Source organism: Ursus americanus, chromosome 7, assembly GCF_024610735.1.
Source record: "Ursus americanus isolate L20-20 chromosome 7, mUrsAme1.1.p, whole genome shotgun sequence".
In the NCBI taxonomy this organism is placed as follows: domain Eukaryota; kingdom Metazoa; phylum Chordata; class Mammalia; order Carnivora; family Ursidae; genus Ursus; species Ursus americanus.
Window position 1 is genome coordinate 67,184,865 of NC_142133.1, and position 24,014 is coordinate 67,208,878.

A 24,014-nucleotide genomic window follows, 5' to 3' on the forward strand; every position below is an offset into this window, starting at 1 on the left:
TGAGGGCAGTGAGGACATCCGTGGAAAATTCTGTAGGATCCGATGAGACTGTTTTGGAAGGGAGACTTCAGGGTGGGCTCACCTCTCTGGCGAGGTCCAGACTCCACAAGTCCTGGGCACAGATGGGGGGTTTCCAAAGGAGTGAATGTGCTGTCCCCCGCGGACAGGGTCCATCCTGGGAGAGCATCCAGGACCTGTCCTTTACTCAACAGCTGCCCGAGCACAGTCACTGACAAAGGCAGATGCTCTGGGACGGGACCCTCTGCCTTGCCAAGGCAAGCTTGTTGGCAGCGCCCCCACTCTCACTGCCCCCGTGCCTCCAGACCAGGTGCTGCGGAACAAGAGGGGAGACGGGGCTGAGAGGGAGCTGGGTTCTTCTGGATCACCATGACTTTCACCGACTTCTCCCTAGCGTGACTTTGATAGAAAGTGGAGATATAGCCCGATGTAACTCAGCAACAAGGGAGCAGATGGTTCTAGCAGCCTGCGGTTTTTCTGTTCTCACAATTATTAGCCGTGCTCTCCAGCACGTGCTTCGGGGACAGAGGTTCTTGGTGCTAGAACAGACCTTCCACGTCATTTTACGGAGAACAAAGTTGGAGCTGGGGAACATGAGTGACATGGGTCCTACTGTCAGCCAGTGGCACACCCGAGCTTAAGGCTGGGCTGTCTTGGTTCTGGCTTCCAGATCCATTCTTGGACCCGCACACACAGCTCTGATGGGTTCAGTGTCAGTTGTTATTTGGGCTGATGGCCGTGTAATCACAGTTTGGATTCATATTTTTGGAGCCGATGCTTCTCTTCTATGGGAATAAAAATGGTAGCAGGTACCCCAGCCCCACCACCCCACTAGTGACAAGGTTGTCCCTTCCTCCCCCCAGAACTTCCCCCCTCAGACCTTCCTCCCCGAAATGAACTGGATGTGTGTTCCTTTAAGAGCTCCCTTAAGCCCCAGGGTTGGGGGGGTCATTCACCTCCCCAGAGATGCCGATGCGCATGGCTGGGTGTCCCCCCCGCCGGCAGGACTGTGCTGCCCCAGCTGCGGTCTCACACTCCCGGTCTCCTGCCCCCCCGCCCCCCGGGCCGCCGTTAGCAGGTGGTCACTGCAGAGTTGCTGTTAGGGGCCACGAGGCCTGGAAATCAGGAAGGACTGTGGCTTTGGGTCCAGACCCAACACGTGGGGGCACTGGGAAGACTTCCCACAAAGTGGTTTCTAGAGCCGAGGGCCTAGTCCTGAGTCTGATCCATTTTGTTCCCCTCCCCTGACCACCCTCTTTCCCCGACTCCTCCTGCACCCCTCCCACCTGCCCCCACGTCGTGCACCGGCCTGCAGGCCGACAACCCCTCGTTCCCCAACCCGCGCCGGAGGCTGCGCCTTCAGGACCTGGCTGACCGAGTGGTGGACGCCTCCGAGGACGAGCACGAGCTCAACCAGCTACTCAACGAGGCCCTGCTGGAGCGAGAGTCCGCCCAGGTGTAAGTGGCTAGGGCACTCGTAGGGCCTAACCTGGGGGTTCAGGAAGTTCACCGTCTTGAGTGGGGCCCCTTCCTGACTGGCCGAGGCAGGTGTGACATTTGTTCCCTGGGGCTTGTGTCCACTGCAGGGTGAAGAAGAGAAACACCTTCCTCCTTTCCATGCGGTTCATGGACCCCGACATGGAAACCCGCTACTCAGTGGAGAAGGAAAAGCAGAGCGGGGCTGCCTTCAGCTGCTCCTGCGTCGTCCTGCTCTGTACGGCCCTGGTCGAGATACTCATCGACCCCTGGTGAGGGAGGGCATGGCGGGAGCCGCCAGGCCAGGGGAAAGGGGACGAGCGTGAGGGGGGCAGGTGCCTCAGCCGGAGCTGCCGCTGGAGCAAAAGCGCGCTCTCTTCCTGGCCTCCAGGGGACGGCGCGGCTGACTGCAGGCCCAGGTGCTGCTAGGACCATGCCCTGGACCCCCTTCTTCCTGTTTTTCCCGGGGTTCTAGGATAGCACTAGCATCAAAACCAGGACTGAGAAAGCTGAGGGACAGAGAGGGGTGCAGGAGGACGGAGACCCTGGCTGTGTGGGCTTGACCAGTTCTGGGACGAGACAGAAGATGGGGACCCTCCTCAAGCAGTCACAGCACGGGCAGCCTCACCGGCGGGGCGGTGGTTCAGCGAAGACCCAGAGGGAGGGGAGCGGTGGCTGCGAACCAGGCACTGGCTTAGCAGCAGAGGTTTCTCCGGAATCAAACGGTGGGGGTGCGAACAGGGAGGATGTGGAGACCCCGAGTTTCTCAGAGTTGTGAAGATGGGCACGGGAGGCCCTGTTCACCTGGGAAGCTCTGTGCAGCCCTCGGCAGCCGGGGAGCCGCCCTGTCCCAGCCTCCCCTTCACGGCACAGTGCTCGCTCCTGAGAACCCCCAAGTTTTTACTGGGCATCTGTGCCCCGGCAGCAGCTGCCGCTGGGAAGGGGCGTGCGTTCCCTGCACTCAGCTGGCAGCCGCCTGACTCGGCCTCTGTCTCGTCTGTGCAGCAGGAGGCATGAGTTGGTGGCGTCATGGGAACGTTCCAGGCGCAGGCATGGAGCCCTTGCCCTTCTCCCTTCTTTCCTCTCCTAGCCCATCCCCTGGTCTCACTGATCCCTCCGCCTCCCTCCCTGTCGTCTCCCTGTTACAGGCTAATGACAAACTACATGACCTTTGTGGTTGGGGAGGTTCTGCTTCTGATCCTGACAATCTGCTCGCTGGCCGCCATCTTTCCCCGGGTAAGAGCCGCTTTTCCTTTTGGCTCAGAAGCCCTCCGGAAGTGAAGGTGGTAGGGACGGAGTTATGCTGCCCTTGACTCCTTACAAATAGACCGTGGTGTCAGGACGGTCAGGCATTCGTCCATCCATTCATTCCACGTCACTCACTCACATCAGCTGAGCAAGCACGGTGCCTACGCCAGAGCTCAGACAAATGGGAAACTGTGTAGAAAAGCAGAGAAGGCCTGGCTGGAAGGGGGTTGGCCTTGACCGTGAAGGACCGTGAAAGCCAAAGGGACGAGGGTTTCTCCTGTAAGAACTGGGGTGCCGTGCAGAGTTTCTGATCAGAATGACCCGAGAAAAGCAGTGTTTGAGGGAAACGAGCCTAGCAGATGGCTTGCCAGGTGACTTGGAGGATTTCGGGCATACTGACTCAGGAAAGGCAGGAGGAGCCAGGCAAAGACGGCTGGCCCTGAAAATCATTCCCTGACATGGCCTTGCTGCTGGGACTTATGGAGTAGGCTGCTGCTGGCTGGCGCTGCCCACAGCCTCCTGGGCTGGTCACTGTGTCTGCTTCAGGAAGGGCTCCGGTGTCTGGGGGCCCTGCTGTGTCACAAACACCTCCAGAGGGACTGAGACAGAGCACCGGATTCCTGCACCACCTTCTCAGCTCTGCCAGTTTATGGTTAACTCACAGGCAAAGGACTACATTTTAGGTTCCTGGTGGGTAGGGGGGCAACCAGAGTCCTTAGCAATCCTATTTATAGGAGAAAAGACTGTCAAAAAGTTCATAGCCCTTGAAATTCCATTCCTTCTAGGCCTTTCCTAAGAAGCTCGTGGCCTTCTCCACTTGGATCGACCGGACCCGCTGGGCCAGGAACACCTGGGCCATGTTAGCCATCTTTATTCTGGTTATGGCAAATGTCGTGGACATGGTGAGCTCCTGCTGTGCCTGCTGGAGGGACCCACTCTCAGTGGGGAAAGGTTTCTGTACTGGCCAGTATGAACACTTGGTCAACCAGTCCTCCACCACTAGACACAGGTTTGGGGTGGCACTTAGTTTCCTAAACAGATCACCTTGACCAAATGGAGGGGGTCTTCTACCCCAGGAACCTGAGACTGACCTGTTTCCCCCAGTTTCTTGCTCTCCCAGAGTCCAAGAGCCCCACACCATGCCCCAGGTCCCATGCTGGATGTTAACTCATTTAACAGTCCCAAGAAGTTGTTATCATTATCTACAGCTTCGAGGGTCAGGTTAATTCACTTGTGTTAGGTCACATAGTAAGTGACAGAATCAAGGGTTGAGCAGTTCTAAATCCCAGTCCTATGGAGAAACTCCGTATCTCACTGCTCAAGGGGCACAATGCTTTTAAGCATTCTGCACGTCTTAAGTATTCCCTGCAGTGTGGCTAGTGTCAGGTGTCCAGGGGAGGTAAACTTGTTCCGCTAAAGGAGCTCTTCTGGGTGGCCTTCATCCATTTAAACGTTCCCAGACCTTCCCAGAGCCCAAATGGCTAGGGGCAGACAAATCATCTCTGCTCTCAATTCATAGAGAAGCTTCAGGTCCCAAGGGGGCAGCCAGATGCTTTCTTGGGGTGGGGGGACAGTAGTTGGAAGGTCAGCTCTGGGGATTCAGAGCCACCAGTCAGTCACTGAGCCTGGGCAGCTTGGAGCTGCACGTGACATTCTTGTCGGCTGTCGTGCTTCCCAGCAACTTTGGCAGTGCGATGTACGTGCCCTTAAGAAGGCCCACTTTTTTCAAATAAATGTTACATCATTTGCTTTATTTCCTTTTACAATTTAAGCACAGGAAAAAAACTCACCGTGGAGACTTATTCTAGTAGCAGCATGGGTGAAAAAGCCCTATGCCAGTTGATCCAAAGTCCAACTAGAACGAGAAGTTAGGAGCTGCCGAATGTGCCCCTGGTCACGTGGTGCCCAAGCGCAGGGATGAGAAGGCCGAGGCCCTAGCCTGGCTGAGCACGCCTGCAACCTGCCGCCGGGCCTGGCGGGCACTGTTTACCAAGGTCACGGACACGGTGCAGGACAGCTAGAGATCCCGTCACCAGGGCAGAGGGGAAAGTCCAGGGAGGTATGAAAACTTTCATATGCCGAGAACTCCCCCAGAGCCAGACAAGCACCAGCGGGTGGAAGTTACAGAAAGTGGGTTTGCTTCAGTGTGTGGACGCACTTTCCACTGACTTCCATCTGCCAAGCAGCGGGACCAGGCTGCAGAAACGCGAGTGTCGGAGTAGAGACGGGCTGCCACGGCGGCATAGCCGTGAGGGACACTCCCTGGCTGGCCGTAAGCCCCAGTGCCGTGGGCAGGAGCGGGTGTATGCGAAACCTACAACCCGACTCCTCGCTGTGGCCCAACTGCGTGCCAATTGAGCTGGTTGGAGCAAGTCCAGTCCGTCTGGGTTTTCTATAAAGGTGGCAATACTACAAATAGTCGAGAATTTTCATAAACATCAAATGAGCAATGGTTCAGCTCTTAGCGGGAATTACTAACTTTTGTACTCTTGTTCCTTGATAAATTGTCCCATCTGTCCGTGTTTCTGAGGGAGCTGTGGGACGTGGTGGCCACGACCCAGCCGCCTCTGACCAGTGTCTGCTGTTCCCTTGTGCCCCGTGTCCTCGCCGCCCCACGGTCCTGGCCTCCAGCTCAGCTGTCTCCAGTACTACACAGGCCCAACCAACAGCACTGCAGGGCTGGAGGTGGAAGACGGCTGCGTCGAGAACCCCAAGTATTACAACTATGTCGCCGTGCTGTCCCTCATCGCCACCATCATGCTGGTGCAGGTCAGCCACATGGTGAAGCTCACACTCATGCTGCTCGTCACCGGGGCTGTGGCCGTCATCAACATCTATGCCTGGCGCCCCATCTTTGATGAATACGACCGCAAACGTTTTCAGGAACATGAGTAAGATGAAGCCTGTCTGGGGATTTGTGTTGTCTCCTTCCTCCCAACCCCAAGTCCCCACTTCAAGGTCACGGGCCTGGGCTTCATCAAAGATGGTATGGGAATCGGGGTTTGTGGCTTCTCACAGACATGCCACTAGTTCATTGTGATCATGGGGTAGATCCTGTCCTTTCTTGAGTGGACAACCTTGGCTATCTCTGTGTTTGGCCGCTGGGCGTCTGCCTGTCCCCAGGTGGGGCCTGAGTGTGCTACTCTCTGTCCTGCAGCTTCCCTGCAGTCGCCTTAGAGAAGATGCAGGGATTTTCCACCCCTGGGCTCAATGGCACCGGCAGGTAAGGGCAGCGGCTTTCCCCTTTCTGGTCTGCACTTAGTCCCCCTCTCTTCTGGAGACAAGAGAAGGGCATGATCTCACCCCTTCAGAGGCACACGATGTGGGATATTCATTAGAGAAGTCAGTATGTGTTTCCGTAAGAGGGCTGGGCAGAGGTAGAATGACGATGGTATAGACCCGGCCATCGCGGTCCATCCGGGGTCAGAGAGAGAACCTGGGGAGCAGCGGCAGTGTGGTTTAGGGTATGGGACGGGGGCTGGATTGAGGTGAGGGGAGCAGGAACCGGCGGAGCAGACCACAGAGAAATGAGGAGGAAAGAGCACAGCACCTGATCTAGAAGGATCTAGAAGACATGGCTTTGCCCCCTGCTGCAAGGCTGTCTCTGGGGCCACAGGCAGGCCAGTTTTTTGTCTGTTTCACATCTTAAAGAGGATATTAGACTAGAAGTTCTCCAAGGTCCATTCTAGCTCTAAAGTTTTAGAATTTTATGATTCAGTGACTTGATTAGACCTTTAAGTAAGTTAAAGGAAAAAAAAAATTACCTAACAGAATTAGGGCAGAAGAACTGAATAGGCCCTTCACAAAAGAAGAAATCTAAATGGCCACTAATAAATAAAAGGGATTCATGTAATCAAGGATGTGCAAATTAGGACCACAACAAAAGACCACTACACACCTACCAGTTTGGCAAGAATGAAGATGTCTGGTAATACCAAGTACAATGGTAACTCACTCCTGATGGGAGTATAAATTGGTACAACCATTTTAGAAAACAATTTGGAATTATTTAGTAAAGCTGCAAACAGACCTGCGACCCAGCAATTCCAATGCGCCCTACACACCTTACAGAAATCCGTCCACACCTCTGCGTCCCAGGACGTGTGTGCAGGATGGCTCATAGTCACGCTGTTCATCACAGCTACACCTACACACAGACTTCCAAAGCAGATGGAAACAACCCAAACCACGTCAACAGCTATGGGTGCACAAGCTGTGATCTATTCATACAACACACTATATAGTAATGAGAACTGTAGCTCCATACAAAATTGTGACGTTATTTAAAAAGAATCCTAAATGGTGCCCTCATCCCATCACTGCAATGCTAGTAGCTCCTTTCTCCAGAGGCTTCCGTGGTCCCACCTACAGTGTTTATGAAACATCTGGGGAGCCCTGAGGTGGATTCCAGGAGGGGCCAGGCCTGGGCGGCCTTTTAGGAACCCAGTGATCTAAGGAAGATTTACCTGTGGGAGCCCGGACTTGATGTGAATGTGCTTAAGGAGCTAGGAGTGTCCGGCCCAGGGTGACGGGAAGGGCCCAGCCCCGCTGGAGGGCCTCCAGTCCGCCTCTGCCCCGCAGGCTGCCCCTGGTACCTTCTAAGTACTCCATGACCGCGATGATCCTCGTCATGATGCTGAGCTTCTACTACTTCTCACGCCACGTGAGTGCCTGCCTGCCCACCCTCCCCCCCCTTGCGCACAATCTGGTCTCAGGATCCAGGAACCCAAGCTCCTCAGGAATGCTGGCTTCCCTTACCCAGCCTGGCATGTGGCCATGGCCGAGCCATCGTCCCCTCCATTTTCCGGTTTCCTTCCTTGTCATACAAGGAGAACAGTTCTTTACGTCTTCCTCCTGACGGCCTCCAGCATGCTGACACAGCACACGGAGGAGACATCGAAGCTTAGAGAAAATCTGTCTCCTAGGCCAGGGGTTTGTGGATTTCACCCACCCTGGTTCTGGGGGTCAGTAACACACTCCCCACGGCGCAGGAAGAGTAAAGGAAAGCTGATGAAGTTTTGTTTGGTTAAAAGGAAGAAAAACAGCAGGCAGAGAGGGAGAAGTCAAGGAAGTAGCTCCCCGGTAGCCCAGGTGCCCCCTAGTGGTTGACCAGGGAAAGTACAGCCTTCCCTAGCCACCGTTGGCCCCAAGGAGCCTGCCGGAAGTGGGGACTCCACCCCGGGCTAGCCGATCCCCACTGCTGCCACCCGCCTCCAAGATCGACCCGTAGCTAGAATGAGGTCCCAGAATTAGGGGAGGCCCCCCACATACCCAGAAGGCTCTCAGAACTCTGCAGAACCACACGAGGGAAGCCCACCGCTGCTGCAGGGTGGCCTTTTTCCATCAGTGGGTCTCTCTGCCTTGTCTTTCCCTGGCCATTTGGTGGTCCTCCTGCCAGTTTTTCCACTGGAGCCCCTCCGAGTTCTGTTCATCTCTCCATCAAATGGCCTGCTAGAGCACACCTTGCCTGTGTCTGTCCACAGGTGGAAAAATTGGCAAGGACACTGTTCTTGTGGAAGATTGAGGTCCACGACCAGAAGGAACGGGTCTACGAGATGCGGCGCTGGAATGAGGCCTTGGTCACCAACATGTTGCCTGAGCACGTGGCACGCCATTTCCTGGGGTCCAAGAAGAGAGATGAGGTGAGGGGTGGTCTCACTTGGTAGCCAGCAGCCATGAGGTTGTGTCTTCAGCTGGCTTGCTTCCGGCAGCCCCCCTCTGGGCCCAAGGCCTCCTGAGGAGCCGGCACTGGTCCGGGCAGAGCCGCATGCAAGCAGCAACTGCAGCAGCAGCTCTCGGTAGAGGGCACCGCTTAGACGTTTCCTGTGGGCCACAGGTCCCTGGAAGGCCCCAACCTCTGTCAGCTGTGATGTCCTCACACAGAAGCGTTCTTATGCCTCATTCCCGACTCCGCCCCACCCTCTTTCTCAAAGCCAGGGCTGGTACAGCGCCCAGAGAAACTTCATTTGTTCGAAGTTATGATGAGCCACTTCCTTAGAATTCAGAGTTGGGACGATCTGGGAGGTGTCCGTCCAAAAAGCTGAGTACACGGATTGTGGGTGTGGAAGACAGTCATTTCTGGGGTACATCATTCCACCGGCGTTTCTCTGAGAGCTCTGGCCCTGCCTCTCTCAGGAGCTGTACAGCCAGTCTTACGATGAGATCGGAGTCATGTTTGCCTCCCTGCCCAACTTCGCCGACTTCTACACGGAGGAGAGCATCAACAACGGCGGCATTGAGTGTCTGCGCTTCCTCAACGAGATCATCTCCGACTTTGATTCTGTGAGTGCCCCTCCTGCCCCTCTCCTGCCCCAAAGCCAGCTCGTTCCAGGTTATAGGTCAGGACAGGCTGCAGGAGTCAGAGTTGTAGTTACCTCAGCTGCTCCGTCTCCTCGTGCGAGCCTCTCCCTGTAGTGCAGGGGCTTCTGCAGCCCGGCGGGGCTCTGGGGAAGACAGGAGCCTAGGAAATTACCTACAAGATCACAGCATAAGGACTGGCCAAAACGAGGTCCCGAGGCCCCGGGTTCTTCGCACCCTCAAATACAGATTCAGTGAATATTTATTAGGTAACTTGTATTGCTGGAAAATACTTTTACATATCTGCTCAAGCACCCTAGGGGCCTGGCAGTTTTGTTCCATGTTAAGGTCACAGAAACGGAGGCTCCATCAGCAAGTTTGCCTAACATGGGACCAGTAAGTGGCAGAAGAGCGAGCTAAGGAAAGCACCACTTGATGTCTTGTGAGGTTGTCGTAAACACACACACCTGTCCCTTAGTTGGCTCATTTATCTCCCTGGACTCTGCTGACCTTTCTCTCTTGACACTGGCCTCAGCTCCTGGACAATCCCAAGTTCCGGGTCATCACCAAGATCAAAACCATTGGCAGCACCTACATGGCCGCTTCCGGAGTCACCCCGGATGTCAACACCAACGGCTTTGCCAGCTCCAACAAGGTAGCTAAGCACCACTGCGGCTGGAGATGGGGCTCTGCCTCCTGAGGCAGGAGCGTGGCAGTCCACACCTAGCGTGTGAAGCAAGGAGTCACGAGGGTAGCTGGCGCTAGTGAGCACTGCTGTGCCAGTGGGTCACACACACACCACTAGCACCAAATTTAAAATCAGGTTTATTGGCAAAGTATAATGAGAAAGAACAGGATTCACAAGCCCCCCGCTGGGGCCCAGCTTAGGCCAGGCCTACCTGCTCTGTGGCCATGCTCCCTGCATGCTCTAGACTTTAGAAAGAACTGGGGAGTAGCACCCATCCAGGCAATTATGTAACAATGAAAACATCCAGGTTGAGAGTAGTTCTGTTAGAAAAGGGTCTTCAGAGCTCCCTGGCCAGCATCAGCCTGTTCTTTGGTTGTATCAGACCTGCAGAGCTAGCTGTTCAGGAGGAAAGGAGCTGTGGGCCTGGTCCCAACAGCAGTTCTTAAACTCTTAATCCTGTTTTATCTGACAACCATCCTATATGACGTAAGTACTACTACCATTTCCATTTTATGGATGAGGCTAAAGAAACGTGTCTAAGATGGGTCCTGACCTTCAAGGGCTTATAATCTCTGTAAGGAATCAAAATGAGAACCATCCCAAACTTGAGAGACCAGGTTGAGGGAGGCCGCCTGATCGGCTACTTGGCAGATGGGAAGTGACGCAGCTGGCCAGGATTGGTCTTCCCACCTGGGGACCCTAAGGGATCCAGGGGAACTGTCAATGGCAAGCCACGGTAGAGGTCAGACTCACTTGTGAGAAGTGGAGAATAGGGCTTCTGACAGCGAGGGGTAGGAATTCGCCTCCAGAATGCTGTGAAGGGGAGGAAGGTGCCGATGCCGGCCCTGACGCTCTCGCCGCTGCTCCCTGGCCCAGGAGGAGAAGTCAGACAAGGAGCGCTGGCAGCACCTGGCTGATCTGGCCGACTTCGCTCTGGCCATGAAGGATACGCTCACAAACATCAACAACCAGTCCTTCAACAACTTCATGCTGCGCATCGGTAAGGGCTCCCGGGCTTGCGTGCCCCTTGTTCTCTGCTGTCCTCACTGTGTGTGTGTGGGGGGGGGGATTCTCCTGGGTGAGCTCACAAGACACCTGAAGTACCAGATAGGTGTTGAAACTGGCAACTTCTGTACTGCATAAATTACTTAGCATAGCGGCCAGGACAGGATAAACAGGAGACGTATCTGCCCTCGGGTGGCCTAGAGACAAGCTTCATGAGGAATTGGTTAACAGACAGCTTTGTGGTTGGGGTCAGGTGGTGAATTCTCTGGGAGAGGAGCTGGTGGCTTGAGATGGGATAATGACAAAATATGGCTTGTGGCTGTGCTCAATTTTACATCCCTCCACCAGGCATGAACAAAGGAGGGGTCCTGGCTGGGGTCATTGGAGCCCGGAAACCACACTATGACATCTGGGGCAACACAGTCAATGTGGCCAGCAGGATGGAGTCCACAGGGGTCATGGGCAACATTCAGGTAGGTCCAGCAGCAGAGCAAAGCGTGTGCTCAGACCCAGGGGGCGGGAACAAAATCGGAACAGGGTGTGGTGCCATGTGCTACCGCCTCCCTTCTGTGGGCCCAGAGTAGCAGGTGGGTGGTTCTGGGAGCTTGCTGGCAAGGGTGGGCAGAGGTGCCTCAGTCGAAGGGAGGATATACTTCAGCCCCCTTTTCAAAATTTAGGCTTAAGTTCTTGGTAAGACTATCCTACCTCTTGGTATGAACTTTCTGATCTCTTGTGCCTCCAATAGCTCCCCCCTAAAGCCACCCCGAGCCGGGTCAGCTGGGTCTGGCAGGAAAGCGCCACAGAGCGGGGAGAGGGGACATGAGAACAGGGAGCGATGCTGCCACCGGAGGTGCCCTGGGGCTGTCCTCTGGGAACAGCATGTGCTCTCACTAGGAGAGGGATAGGCCCTAGGCAAACCACCCTGTGCCCACTGGTGCGCAGAATAAGGGGCCTGGCCCGAGAGGTCTGGAGAAGAGCACTACAGGTGGGCTCACCGGGACCTGTGGCCCCCGTGTGGACACCTCTGGGCCGCCCCGGTCTGAGCTCATATGTTCTCCCTCTACAGGTGGTGGAAGAAACACAAGCCATCCTTCGAGAGTACGGCTTCCGCTTTGTGAGGCGAGGGACAATCTTTGTGAAAGGGAAAGGGGAGCTGCTAACCTTTTTCTTGAAGGGGCGTGATAAGCCAGCTGCCTTCCCAAATGGCTCCTCGGTCACCCTGCCCCACCAGGTGGTGGACAACTCCTGAATGGCCTCTAGCCCCACCACAGTCCAAAGGGGAAGGTAGAATCTATTTTTGGAAATAAAGGCCTTGGGAAAGGACACATGACCAAGTCCCAACATTCCCAAATTGTCGAAGTGCACACTCACATAGACTTTAGGTTTAAAAATCTCCTCAAGCCTTCATTTGTTCATGGATATGTGAGCTCTGAGGGTGGCCGTACTATTCCTCAGTGTGCCTGTAGCTTCCTCAGAGAGTAGGGGGTCTTAGGCATAGTACTGGAACAATCCTTCTAGAGCCCTGGGTCTCACCAGCCCTCCTTGCCCCAGAGAGGCCATGGCCACTGTGAGCAGGAAATGTGTCCGAGGTGGAACAAAGCTGCCTTTGCTTCTGGGCTGGGAGCACAGATGGGAAAGCTGTGCTTCAGACAAGGACTTGGCAGGACTTGACGGCTAAGCAGGCAAGTGTTCTCCCCTGCGCTCACCTGGAAGCAATCTTTCAAGATGGAGACCTGCTCGTCTCCATATGGTCCGGGTTAGGTGAACTGGCCCTCATGCTGATGTTCCTGATAATCTTGAAAGGTTCTTCTGGAACCCCTGCCACCTTAGTCATGAGAGCAGAAAGTGCAATATTTCCTTTTACCTGGTGGGAGGGAGGGAAAGGGAATTTATTTCTGAGAGAAAAATATATAAACAGATCTTCTACATTTATATTTTTAACTTTCTGTTAAAAAAAACACTTTCCGATATTGCCTTGCCTCTTGAGCTCTTGCTACAGTCGCCTTTGCTACTGCTTTAAAAGAGAATTTACAGGTATTGATAAAGAACAAGACTGTTTTATTAAAAGCTTTATTCAACTTGAATGTGATCATTGTGAAAATTCTGTTAAGTACTTTGCTAACTCACATCACGCATCCTTACCACGTGCCTGGAAGGCAAGAACCTGAACATCTGATGATCCTCAAGCTCCTTTCTTCTAAATGGTGGTCCAAGCCGACTCTGCCTGCCCCCTGGGTGCCCACACATGTAGGCTGCTTCCTGGTCATCTGGTCCAGGAAGTGACCGTGTTAAGGCCTGGATGCAGCTCTGGGCCCAGGGCAGGAAGCGGAGTAAGGACTCCTACTTGTGACTGGGCAAAGCGGGGACAAACAGCTGGCCCCCGCCAGACACATCTGGGCACCGTCCTTATACATATTTTCATAAGGAATAAAACGAGTCAGGCCAGGATTTTATAATACAAGGAGAAATGATCCACTACTGAGATCAGGAGCTGGGGGGAGACAACTGTGCAGCTGTGGCCAAGCGCCTGCAGGAGGGATGAGGGAGGGTCTGCTGCCCTTCACAACCATTGAGTTTGATCCTTTTTTATAGCTGACTCAATACATTCAACTCTCTACTAACGTTTAGAAAACAAAGTATCAGCTGCATACAGCCCTGATTATCCACAATACTTTACACCGTATTCTTTAGTAGCCTAGAACACACTGCTTCAAACTAAAGATCAAAAACACTTTCCTTAAGCATGTGATTCCTGTCATATCAGGCACCTGGAGTGTTCTAAGAACTTTCTTTTCAAAAGTCTTTCTTAGGAAAATGAGGTAGAATTACTTAGAGCATTCATAAAAGCTAGAAATACTCTTAGTTAAATTAAAAGGTACCTAACTCCCTCTTTCACAAGATGCCTTCGACTACCCCATCATCCATTCTGATTTTCAGCTAAAACATACGATCAAATCAATACCCCCACTGTCCAAACTTGCCCCTTAGCACCCTGATGAGGTGCGTGACTGTTCTCATTCCAAGGATGGTCCCCAGGCAAGGGGTCTGAGCCTTTCTACAGTTTTCAGTCAACAGGACCTAGCCTGGGGACTGCACACAGTATTATTTTACTCACTTTTGACATGTTCCCAACGAAAATATTCTAGGAGACGAGGCTCATATCCAACTTTTCTCTTTTTCTTGCAAATAAGTAAACACGTGATGTAGGGGCTTCGAAAAAAACAGATTTTCGTGGGATGCTCGCTGTTCTTCCCACGACGGGGATAATGCATCCGTTCCTAAAACAGATTATATCAATCTCATTTAGTGCAAGTGGGGGAATCAGAACCCAGATCATCGATGTTCTGGACCCCTAATGTAACCTTTTTTTCCCCCCCAGTCTGGAGCTGAGACTGCCCTTTATTGGACCAATGAAATTTTGAGACCTGAACAGACTCTGCCCAGAAGTCTAAAACCTATGGTGTGAAATCTGTGGCAGCTTCAAAACTTCTACCTCCTAAAAATATTTGATCCTATTTTTCACTGTTGCCCATGTCACATTACTATGGAACATTTAACTAAAACAACACAATCTCTCTTAGCCAGCCCTAAAAGATTCCCATATACAGAAGAGTCTCTAGAGAGCTAAGTGTATACTCACTTGTCTAATTGGCTTCTTAGTGAAATGAGCCTTGGCTCTCTTCACCACAGGTGACCCTGCGGCTCCGCCTCATTAGCTGTCTCTCAAGAGGGATCTCCAGTGACAACAAATCAAACTCAAGAATAACTGGCAGAGTCAGAGCAAAGGAGGTGGGAACTAGGGTAATTATGTTCACTACTTACAAAGAGGACAGGAAAAATGGTAGAAAGAAGGAAAGTATTCTTTGTACTTTACTGAGTAAATTTCTAGTAGAGTTAACAGAAGAATGGGTCTCCAGAAGTCTAACTGATACAGTCTCCCTATTTTACCCTGTTTCATTCGACCGGAACCACGAGCATATTATCACTTCTTTGTTGAGGCATCCTTCCTCTCACCTTGGTACGTAATGGTGACGTCAGTTGGCAGGGTTGTCGTGAGGTCCTTATACTGCAGTCTAGCACGAAATGGGAACTGACCCCGCAGCTCCACTTTGTAAGTAAATGACAGCAAGTTGCACAGCGAGTTTCTCTGCAAGGGCCCAGCCAGAAAGGCTGCAAAGTCACTCTGAGGATCAAAACAGACACAAAATTTATGATGATTACAGCTCCAAAGTCAGTGTCAAACATGTCCACAAAACTAGGGCCCATGAATCAAATTTCACAGAAATAAAGGGCAGAGAAAAGCTTATAAAAAGGACTAATGATAAAGATTTATAAGATAACGAAGAGTAGGCGGATCCTAGAAAGGCCTGCAGAAAGCGCTAAATAAATGGCCAGGGGCATAAGGCAGACGCACTGTCTTTGTACAGCTGGCTAAGATACTCTGAGTCTGCATTCTCATATCGGTTTAAGTGACGACCAAGGGCTTCAGAGTTATTCTAAATGCATGGAGGTGGGGGGTAGGGGGGAACAGGACACCAAGCTTATAAAAGTCACATATTTCTTATCTGCATTCATTTCCCGTCTACTTTAAAAAATGTGTTTTAGCCCAACCCTAGTTCCACTGCAACCCCAAGAAGGTAGGCCAGAGTTTAGACAAAGATGGATGGTATTCCCCTATGTATCATTCTGCTTTGCATCTATACCTAAAGTTCAGCACGGCACTTGGCACACAGTAGGGACTCTATAAATATCTGTTGAATTAAAAGCATAGAAACTCCACAGGCCTACATTAGAGATACTGTGGGTTCAGTTCCAGACCACTGCAATACAGAGTCAAATGAAATTTTTGGTTTCCAAGGACAGTTATGTTTACACTACACTGTAGTCATATTAAGTATGCAATAACATTATAGCTAAAAAACTAACGTATACATTTTAATTAAAAAATATTGCTAAAAAAATATTTTATTGTTAAAAAATGCTAACCATCATTTGAACTTTTAGTCAGTAGTAATCAATGATCAGATCACCAAAACAAATAATGAAAAATTTGGTAATATTTTGAGAATTGCCAAAATGTGACAGAGACACAAAGTGAGAAAACACTGTTGGAAAAATGGCACCAACAGGCTTACTTAACACCGAGTTGCCACAAACCTTCAATCTGTAGAAAAATGCACTATCTGCAAAGCACAACAAAGTACAATAAAATGAGGTGTGACTGTACTACTTTGTGAAGGGAAGAAAGCGTCAAGTATAAAAGCCTGAGGACCACCCTCAAGGAGTAAATAATCCCTTAACCAGTACCCACGTTCCACAGCATCCAGAGTTTCAAAAGGGGAAAAAGGTGGAAAATAGCTTGTATATAAATAAGAAACACGCGTCAGATGGATAATGGTCAAATTTCTGGCTCAGAAGTATAAAGCATTTTTAAAATACAAAAGAAAACTTGCCTGCCCGCCCCCTCAACCCTTACGCCTATTCTGGCCTCATAACATGTGCCAAATAAGATCCCAGACAGAAGCGCTTGGGTGGCTCAGTCAGTAAGGCATCTGCTTCGGCTAAGGTCATGATCCCAGGGGAGCCTGCTTCTCCCTCTCCCTCTGACGGTCCCCCTGCTTGTGCTTTTTTTTTCTCTCTCTCTGTCAAATAAATAAGTAAAATATTAAAAAAAAAAAAAAAAAAGATCCCGGACAGATACCTGAAGTCGATCTGCCTGGTACTTCCTCCCAGCATAAGCATTTAGGTATTCACAAAGACAGAACAGGAAGTGCTGAATATTATTCTGTAAGTATTTTGCAGATATCTCCTCTAGGGGAATGAAGACTGGAATTGAATGGTGATGTATCCGAAGTGGCTTCTGTATGACAAGGTCGATAAAATAGGAATCCAGCAGATTTCCCTCAAAAGCAGTGCTGATGCAGACACAGACCCCTCGGCTGGTCAGTTTCCCACTGAGCCCTGAAACAAACAAGATGAAACCTCTCAACAGATGTCAGCAAAGGCAGTATCTTCTTCAGCTGCATATCCCATTTGCTTCAGCGCTGCCTCGTACATACAGTATGTGTTCAAATGTGTGCTGAAGGAACATCACTGACTCTTTTCACTCACTCTGGCTCTCTTTGAATTTGAGTCGTTAAAACTACAGAAGTTGGTGGAAAAGATAAAATATCCTAATATCGAATTATGGAAGAACAGATTTTGAAATTTTCATGTTACCTCTTCTTTTTCTCTCAGTGTCAATTAATGTACAGTAGTCCGGTTCCTTCCACAGCATGCCACAGATAATGGGCAGGATAAATCCCCATTTTAATGGGAAAACAGACTTAACGGGTTCAAACTGTTTGACCAGTGGCATCAAGCCAGCCAGCAGCAAAGGCAGTTCTACTACAAGTTCTGACACATACTGGATAGATAAAATGAGTAATCTAAGCCAGCCACCAGCCAATCTTCTGCAAAAAGAGGCCAATTTTGTAGGTCAAGATGCCTACAAATAGTATAGCAGCTTTATGTGTGTATGTTGAGGAAGGCAAAAACCCATGCTCATGAAATAAGTCCAGGACTAATAATATATCTGGCAAACCAACTCACTAGAGAGAAGAGACTCAGACTGCAACAGTTCAGAAAATAAATGATACCTGTAAAACGATATGCCTGCAGAATGGCTTTCACCTTTTCCTGTCTTCTCTCCATAACTTCTTGTTCACTGATTTCCAGTGTCTGGTCAGGAGATGCTCTAACCTGCAAAATATGCACCAAATCAAACTGGATAGGGGCGTAGCACAGGGGCCTTGCCCTCACACAAGTGGGAAGAAAGCTAAATGCAGAGGGTTTGTGTTTTTTTTTTAATGTAATAACTCAAGAAATGCTATAGTGACCAGTTAGTGCTATGAATTCACAATAGAGGAAGAACCTTGTGGGTCACCGTGCTGAGAATCAGAAGTAGAAACTGTGCTGTCCTGAAGAACAATTAGGACTTTGGCGGGAATGAAGAGTATTGTGAGAGGAACAAGAACAGGGTGTGAGGAAAGTCTAGGGTGAGTACAGGGTGAGCAAAACAATGAAAACATGACGTACCACAACTTGCAGGATATAGTTAAAGCCATGTGCTACAGACTGAATGTTTGTATTCCTCAAAATTCATACGTTGAAACCTAATGCCCAGTGTGATGGTATCTGGAGGTGGGGGCCTCTGGTTGGTGATTAGGTCCCAGTATTGGAGCCCTCATGAATGGGATCAGTGCCCTTGTAAGGGACCCCAGGGAGCTAGCCTGCCCCTTCTAACATGTGAGGCTACATGAGAAGAGTACCATCAATGACGAACCAGGTCCTCACTGGACGTTCAATCTGCTGGGTCCATAATCTCGGACTCCCCAGCCTCTAGAACTGTGAGACATATGTGTTGCTGATAAGCCACCCAGATTATGGTATTTTTGTTACAACAGCCCATACTAAGACACTGTACTTAGTGGGAAATTTATAACCTCACATACAAAAAGGGAGAAAAAAGGACTAAAAAAAAAGTATTCATCTTAGGAAGCTAAAAAGCAACTTAAATCCAAAGAGAAGGAAGGGTAGTATGATGAGAAGATATTAGTGAAAATACAACACAAATGTACAATAGAGAAAATCAGTAACACCAAAAGGTGGTTCTTTAATAAAACGAATACAAAACTCATAAAACTTAAGACTGATCAAGGAGAGAAAAAGAGTGGAAGAGTGAACGCAAATTATGAAGATTAAAAATTACCAGAATAAAAAATGAGACACTACTACTGACCAGTCCTACTCACAAGATAGTAAGTTGTTTGAGAAGGTTCAAACAACTTGAAACATGAGTTTAGATGAAATGGACAAATTCCCTGAGAAATTCAACTTACCAAAGATGACCCAAAAAGAAATAGGAAATATAAAAGCTTTATATTAATCAAAGAAATTGAATCAGAAACTTTTAAAAAAGTATTTTATTTGTCAGAGAGTGAAAGAGAGAGAGCAAGCACAAGCAAGGGGAAGAGGAGGCAGAGGGAAGGGGAGAAGCAGGCTCCTCACTGAGCAGGGAGCCTGATGTGGGGGGCCCCATCCCAGGACCCTGGGATCATGATGTGAGCCGAAGGCAGACACTTAACCAAGTGAGCCACCCAGGTTCCCCTGAATTAGAAATTTAAAACCTTCCCATAGAAGAGGCCTAATGGGCTTTACCAGGTAATTCTTTACAAAAATTTAAGGAAAAACCACACTAATTTTATATAAACTCTTCCAGCAAATAGAAAAAAAAAGAAAACATCTCAACTTGCTTTCTGAGACCAGGTTAAACTTGATGCCAAAACCTGACAAGGACAGTAAAGAAAAAAAAGTTCACAAGACAACCTCATGAATTTAGATGTAAAAGTCCGACTAGCAAATATCAGCAAATAGAATTCAGCATTATATAGAAAGGATAACACATCAAACCAAATTAGGTTTATTCCAGAAATGTAAGCCATTATCACTCAAACACCAATCAATATGTATCACCACATTAATAAAAGAGAAGACATATGACCACCTTAATATATGCAGTAAAAACATTTAATAAAATTCAATACTGAACACAATTAAAACTCTAGCACACTAGACACAGAAGAGCATTTCCTTAATCTGATGAGAGTAACTATACAAAATTTAGAGCAAACAGGTTGACCCTAAGACTATTTCTATTCAACAACATACTGAAGATCTCAGCTAACAGAATAAGGCAAGAAAAGCAAGTTACAAGGACTGGAAAGAAGCAAAACCGTTATTGTTTGCATACGGCATGATTCCAAATGTAGAAATTCCAAAAGAATAGAAAGATAAATTAATAGAACTAATGCGGATGTAGCAAAGTTGTGATATATAAAGTCAATATACAAAAATCAAATATATTTCTACACGACAATTTGAAAGTCAATTTTCTTTTTTCTTTTTAAGATTTTATTTATTTGACAGAAAGAGCACAAGCAGGGGGAGTGGCAGGCAGAGGGAAAGGGAGAAGCAGGCTTCCCGCTGAACAAGGAGCCCGATGTGGGGCTCAATCCCAGAAGGCAGACCCTCAACGGACTGAGTCATTGAGGCGCCCCATAAAAATCAAATTTCTAAAAAATAATACCATGTATCGGGGTCATCAAAATGTGGCTTGTGGGTCAAACCTAACTGGACACTTACTTTCGTAGATAAGGTTTTACTGGAACACACCCATTAATTTACATATTGTTTGAGCCGCTTCACAATACAACAGCGCAGCCAAGTATCTGCCACAGGGACCACCTGGTTCACAAAGCTTCACACTGACGATCTGGCCTTACACAGGAAAAGCCTGCTGACCCCTGGCATACACAGTAACATCAGGAAAAACCAAATACATAAAGATAAATATAATGAATGATTTAAGACCTCTACACATAAAACTACACCACTGCTGAGAGAGGCTGAAGAACTAAATAAATGTAAAGAAAGATCCCATACACTGGCTGGAAGATGCACTACGGAAAATATTCCAATTCTCTCCAAACTGGTGTGTAGATTCAATGCAATCCCAATCAAATTTATAGGTTTGTTCTTGAAAACTGATGGCTGACTCCCAAATTTATGTAAAATTCAAGGGGCCAAGAATAGCCCAAGATAATTCTGAAGAAGATGACATACGTGACAGGCGGATGTATGTAACATATACAGTACACGAACCTCTGGTACTAGCACAAAGACAAACAGACCAATGGGACAGAAGTCAGAAACAGGCCAACAGTGGACCCAAAGATCCTTTACAATACAATGGGAAAAGAGTGGACTTCAGAAAGCAGTACTGGATGCAGTGGATATCCATATGGGAAAAAAAAAAGTTATGACCTATTACGTCATACCATACACAAAAATCAATTCCAGATGGACTGCAATTCTGAAAGTAAAAAGGACAATAGAGCTTTTAGAAAATACCACAGAACATCTTCATCATCTTAAGTTAGGCCAAGATTTATTAAAAGAAAACCAGAGCAGTAAGTAAAAAGTTAGATTCCTAAATCAAACTTTATTTAACTGAAGACTTTCCTTTCATCAGAAGACACCATTAGAGAGTGAAAAGGCAAGCCACAGGCTAGGAGAAGACTCATAATACATACCCCAAACAAAGAATTCATATCCAAAATATGTAAAGACTCTACAATTAAGTAAGAGACAGATAACACAATAAAAATGCTTGCAGAAGCCCTGGAAAACATATTTCACATGAGAAGACTTTCAAGTATCCAATACAAGTACTTGACAGCATTAGTTATCAGGCAATTGCAAATTACTCCACCATGAGACACTATGACACTCCCACCAGAATGACAATTTTTTTAAACTGACAATATCAAGTACTGGTAAAGATGCAAAACAATGGAAATCTCATACACTGGTGCTGGGAATGTAAAATTGGTATAATCACTTCCAGAAACTGGCAGTATTTACTAAAGATAATATATGTACCCTGTGACCTAGCAATTCTACAAGGTATTCACCCAATAGAAAAGTACAGATTTTACATCAAAACACAGGAACAAGAATGTTTCACAGCCCCAAAGTGAAACAACCCAAACAGCCCAAATGTACCAACAATACGATTTAGTAAATAAATTGTGGACTATTCATAAAATGAAATTACTACACAGCAATAAAAAAGAACGACCACTATATGCACCAGTTTGGATGAATGTCACAGAACATTCAGCAAAAAAAAAGTCAGACATGAAAGAGTTTATACTTTTTACATTTATATAAAGTTCAATGATGTAGTGTTTTATGAAGCATTTTCTTGGCCGTGCAGGAGTTATCGGAGAAGTAGATATACAGAAGGAGAAGCAACTAGCAGACTACTGCAATAATCCTGGCATCCAAATCACCTAGTAAATATTTACAACATATGCGGATAATACCTGAAGTACAAAGACAATCTGAGGGAAAATCTGACAGGTCTTGCTGACTGATCCTGGTCTCGAGAGAAAACTAAAAAGAAGAAAGAGTCAAAGTTCGCTGTGTGGTTTCAAGTGTGGGTAAGGGAAAGATGGCGCTAATGACAAAAGTGCCAATGACTCAAGTCAGGCTGAGATTGAAGTAACAGGCTCATGCCCCTGAGTGCAGGCTAAGAGACTGACGAAGAACTTGCCTGGCCTATCAGTAGTGTCTGACAATTACTGGTTAATACTGATTAGTTGACTCTACAGGACTGATCACTTGAGAGCTCAAGGGCTGAAATCAATCAGTAAGATCACAGGTGAAACCCAGTACACGAATTTGCTAATTCCCAGATCATGCCTGCTCTTTACACTCTGGGAAAACTTGCTAATGTCACCCTTGCACTTACTCTGGCTTGACGTTGCTTCACTTCAGCTCTCAGCTTATCTCGCAGACATCTCAGTTTATGAATCTTGGTCCCAAGAGCGCTTTCGACTGCCTGTGCTCTCTGCGGATCTTCTAAGTTTTTACGGGATCTGTTCACTTGAATCTCTAGTCTTTCCAAGTGAGCTAAAACACCTGAGGAAAGTAAAATGGCAATTTCACAAGAAGCCAGGGATTTCTAACTCTGGCAACAGGGAGCATTTCAGGCGGAACAGAGGGTGACTCTTTTTTCAGACCTTTGGTCAGCTAACATGTTAGACATTGGCTACAATTTATAAAATCAGAGGAGGTGACAACAGAAACCAATGCTAAGCAACCTCGTAGGCTCAGTACTAATGTACAAGCAGTCTGACCAGGATGCTGTTCGAAGAGAGCATTTTCTGAATATAACTCATCTCAGTTACCCATGATAATAAGGACTCAGGGGAAACTGGGGTCACCAAATTCAGACTCTCTCTCAGAACCTTTTTTAAAAAATGTACAATCATTTTTTAAATCGGTTTTTATGCATGTTTTCCCAAAGTGCTAATGCATAACTCTTTGGATTTAGACACCTAGAGAGACTTAAATTAAGTACCTTCTCTGAAAAGTATTATTCACACAAGGCTATAAAGATACACACTAGAGGGACTGCCTACCAATACTACTGGGTATTAAAAAGGAAAACAAGTTCATGGTTGGACAGAAATTCAGAGGCAAATCTCAGTTCCCAAGAGATTAAGGTCCAATACAGGAAAGGTCACAGTTTCAAAATGCCAATCAAGTCTAACAATAAAGCATTTGCTGAACATTTCCTACATATTAAGGCACTTGTGCTAGATGCTTTACTTGCAAACCGTGTAAAGAAATAAAGCACGAAGAGAATTTAACACTTATCTAATCTCCACAACCACCACTGTGAGGCTAATTTTTGCCTCCACTTTCCAGATGAAGAAATTAAGGCAGAGAAAGGTAAAATAACTTGTCTAAAGCTACAATTTTTCTAATGGCAGAGCCAGGACTCAAACCTAGGTCTAATCAACACCAAAGTCACTGCCTGGCACCGACCCTTCCACAGGTGAAACGCATAAGTGACGTAAAAAATCCTGGAAAGAGACCTCACTGGCTAGACCTGTAGCTCTGAATATAAACACTGGGCATATTATGAAGGTGACCTATCGGTTTAAAAAGGGGCAGGAGCCTAGAAATGTTTGAAGTAATTTTCCTTGTGCAATGAATGATCTTAGCTGCCTGTTCCTTGCAGTCTTCAGTTTGTTCCTTTCACCATAATGCTCCCAAACAGGCCTAGTCACACATCCGTCCGAGGGGGAAAGGGCTCCTTTAACCTAGGGGTCATCTTGGCAGCAGAAGTAAGGGGGGGGAAGGGCGACCCTGTGAATACCTCCTTTGGACTTGCCGTCATTCGCCCACTCCATCTCAGATTTCCACAGGCCCTCCTATGAAGTTGGGCAGGCAAGCGGTAATAGGGACCGAGATTTCCTTGCTGGTAAAAGGAAAAGGCAAGAAAGTCACACCTATTCATGACAGGACGCGCACAACTCAGGCACGGACCGTCGGCCCCCTGACACCCCAAGTGTCACCGCTAGGACTCCCCTTCCCTGACCCTTCCCTCCCGTTCCCCAGTCCCGGCTGGCGGTGTCCCCGTCTACCTACCCCTGCGCGCGCCCCAGAACACGGCTTTATAAGAGGCCGTTCAGTCTTCCACCCTGGTCACGGTCCCGTCCCTCCCCGGGTCTTACGTTCCCCTTACCTCTGCTCCTCTCGCTCACCCAGGACAAGGAAGAGAGTTCCCGCCGTCCACGCCTTCAAAAAATCAAACCAGTCGCACCCAGGGTGCTTTGCGTCCCCGCCGTACAAAAACATGGCTGCACTCAGGGCCCCTCCCTCATCC

At 48.5% G+C, this 24,014-nt stretch overlaps 2 protein-coding genes across 2 annotated transcripts in view; one reads left to right on the forward strand and one right to left on the reverse strand.

Annotated features, from left to right (window-relative positions):
- ADCY3 (adenylate cyclase 3) overlaps nucleotides 1–12,816 on the forward strand; it is a 77,023-nt gene extending 64,207 nt beyond the window's left edge. The window contains exons 10-22 of the mRNA XM_045809294.2: nucleotides 1,334–1,476; nucleotides 1,605–1,766; nucleotides 2,643–2,730; nucleotides 3,528–3,644; nucleotides 5,374–5,633; nucleotides 5,900–5,965; nucleotides 7,324–7,405; nucleotides 8,226–8,384; nucleotides 8,878–9,024; nucleotides 9,575–9,694; nucleotides 10,604–10,727; nucleotides 11,081–11,205; nucleotides 11,799–12,816. Coding sequence (XP_045665250.2) covers nucleotides 1,334–1,476; nucleotides 1,605–1,766; nucleotides 2,643–2,730; nucleotides 3,528–3,644; nucleotides 5,374–5,633; nucleotides 5,900–5,965; nucleotides 7,324–7,405; nucleotides 8,226–8,384; nucleotides 8,878–9,024; nucleotides 9,575–9,694; nucleotides 10,604–10,727; nucleotides 11,081–11,205; nucleotides 11,799–11,981 — 1,776 coding nt within the window. The 3' untranslated portion in view covers nucleotides 11,982–12,816. The remainder of the gene's footprint in view (nucleotides 1–1,333; nucleotides 1,477–1,604; nucleotides 1,767–2,642; nucleotides 2,731–3,527; nucleotides 3,645–5,373; nucleotides 5,634–5,899; nucleotides 5,966–7,323; nucleotides 7,406–8,225; nucleotides 8,385–8,877; nucleotides 9,025–9,574; nucleotides 9,695–10,603; nucleotides 10,728–11,080; nucleotides 11,206–11,798) is intronic.
- Nucleotides 12,817–13,851: 1,035 nt separating this feature from the next.
- Nucleotides 13,852–24,012, reverse strand: CENPO (centromere protein O). The gene is given in 8 exon segments (XM_045809296.2): nucleotides 13,852–13,921; nucleotides 13,924–14,010; nucleotides 14,747–14,915; nucleotides 16,434–16,693; nucleotides 17,371–17,473; nucleotides 22,089–22,258; nucleotides 23,505–23,606; nucleotides 23,874–24,012. Coding segments are annotated over 7 exon segments (870 nt in total). The 5' UTR covers nucleotides 23,539–23,606; nucleotides 23,874–24,012; the 3' UTR covers nucleotides 13,852–13,874.
- Nucleotides 24,013–24,014: the final 2 nt, after the last annotated feature.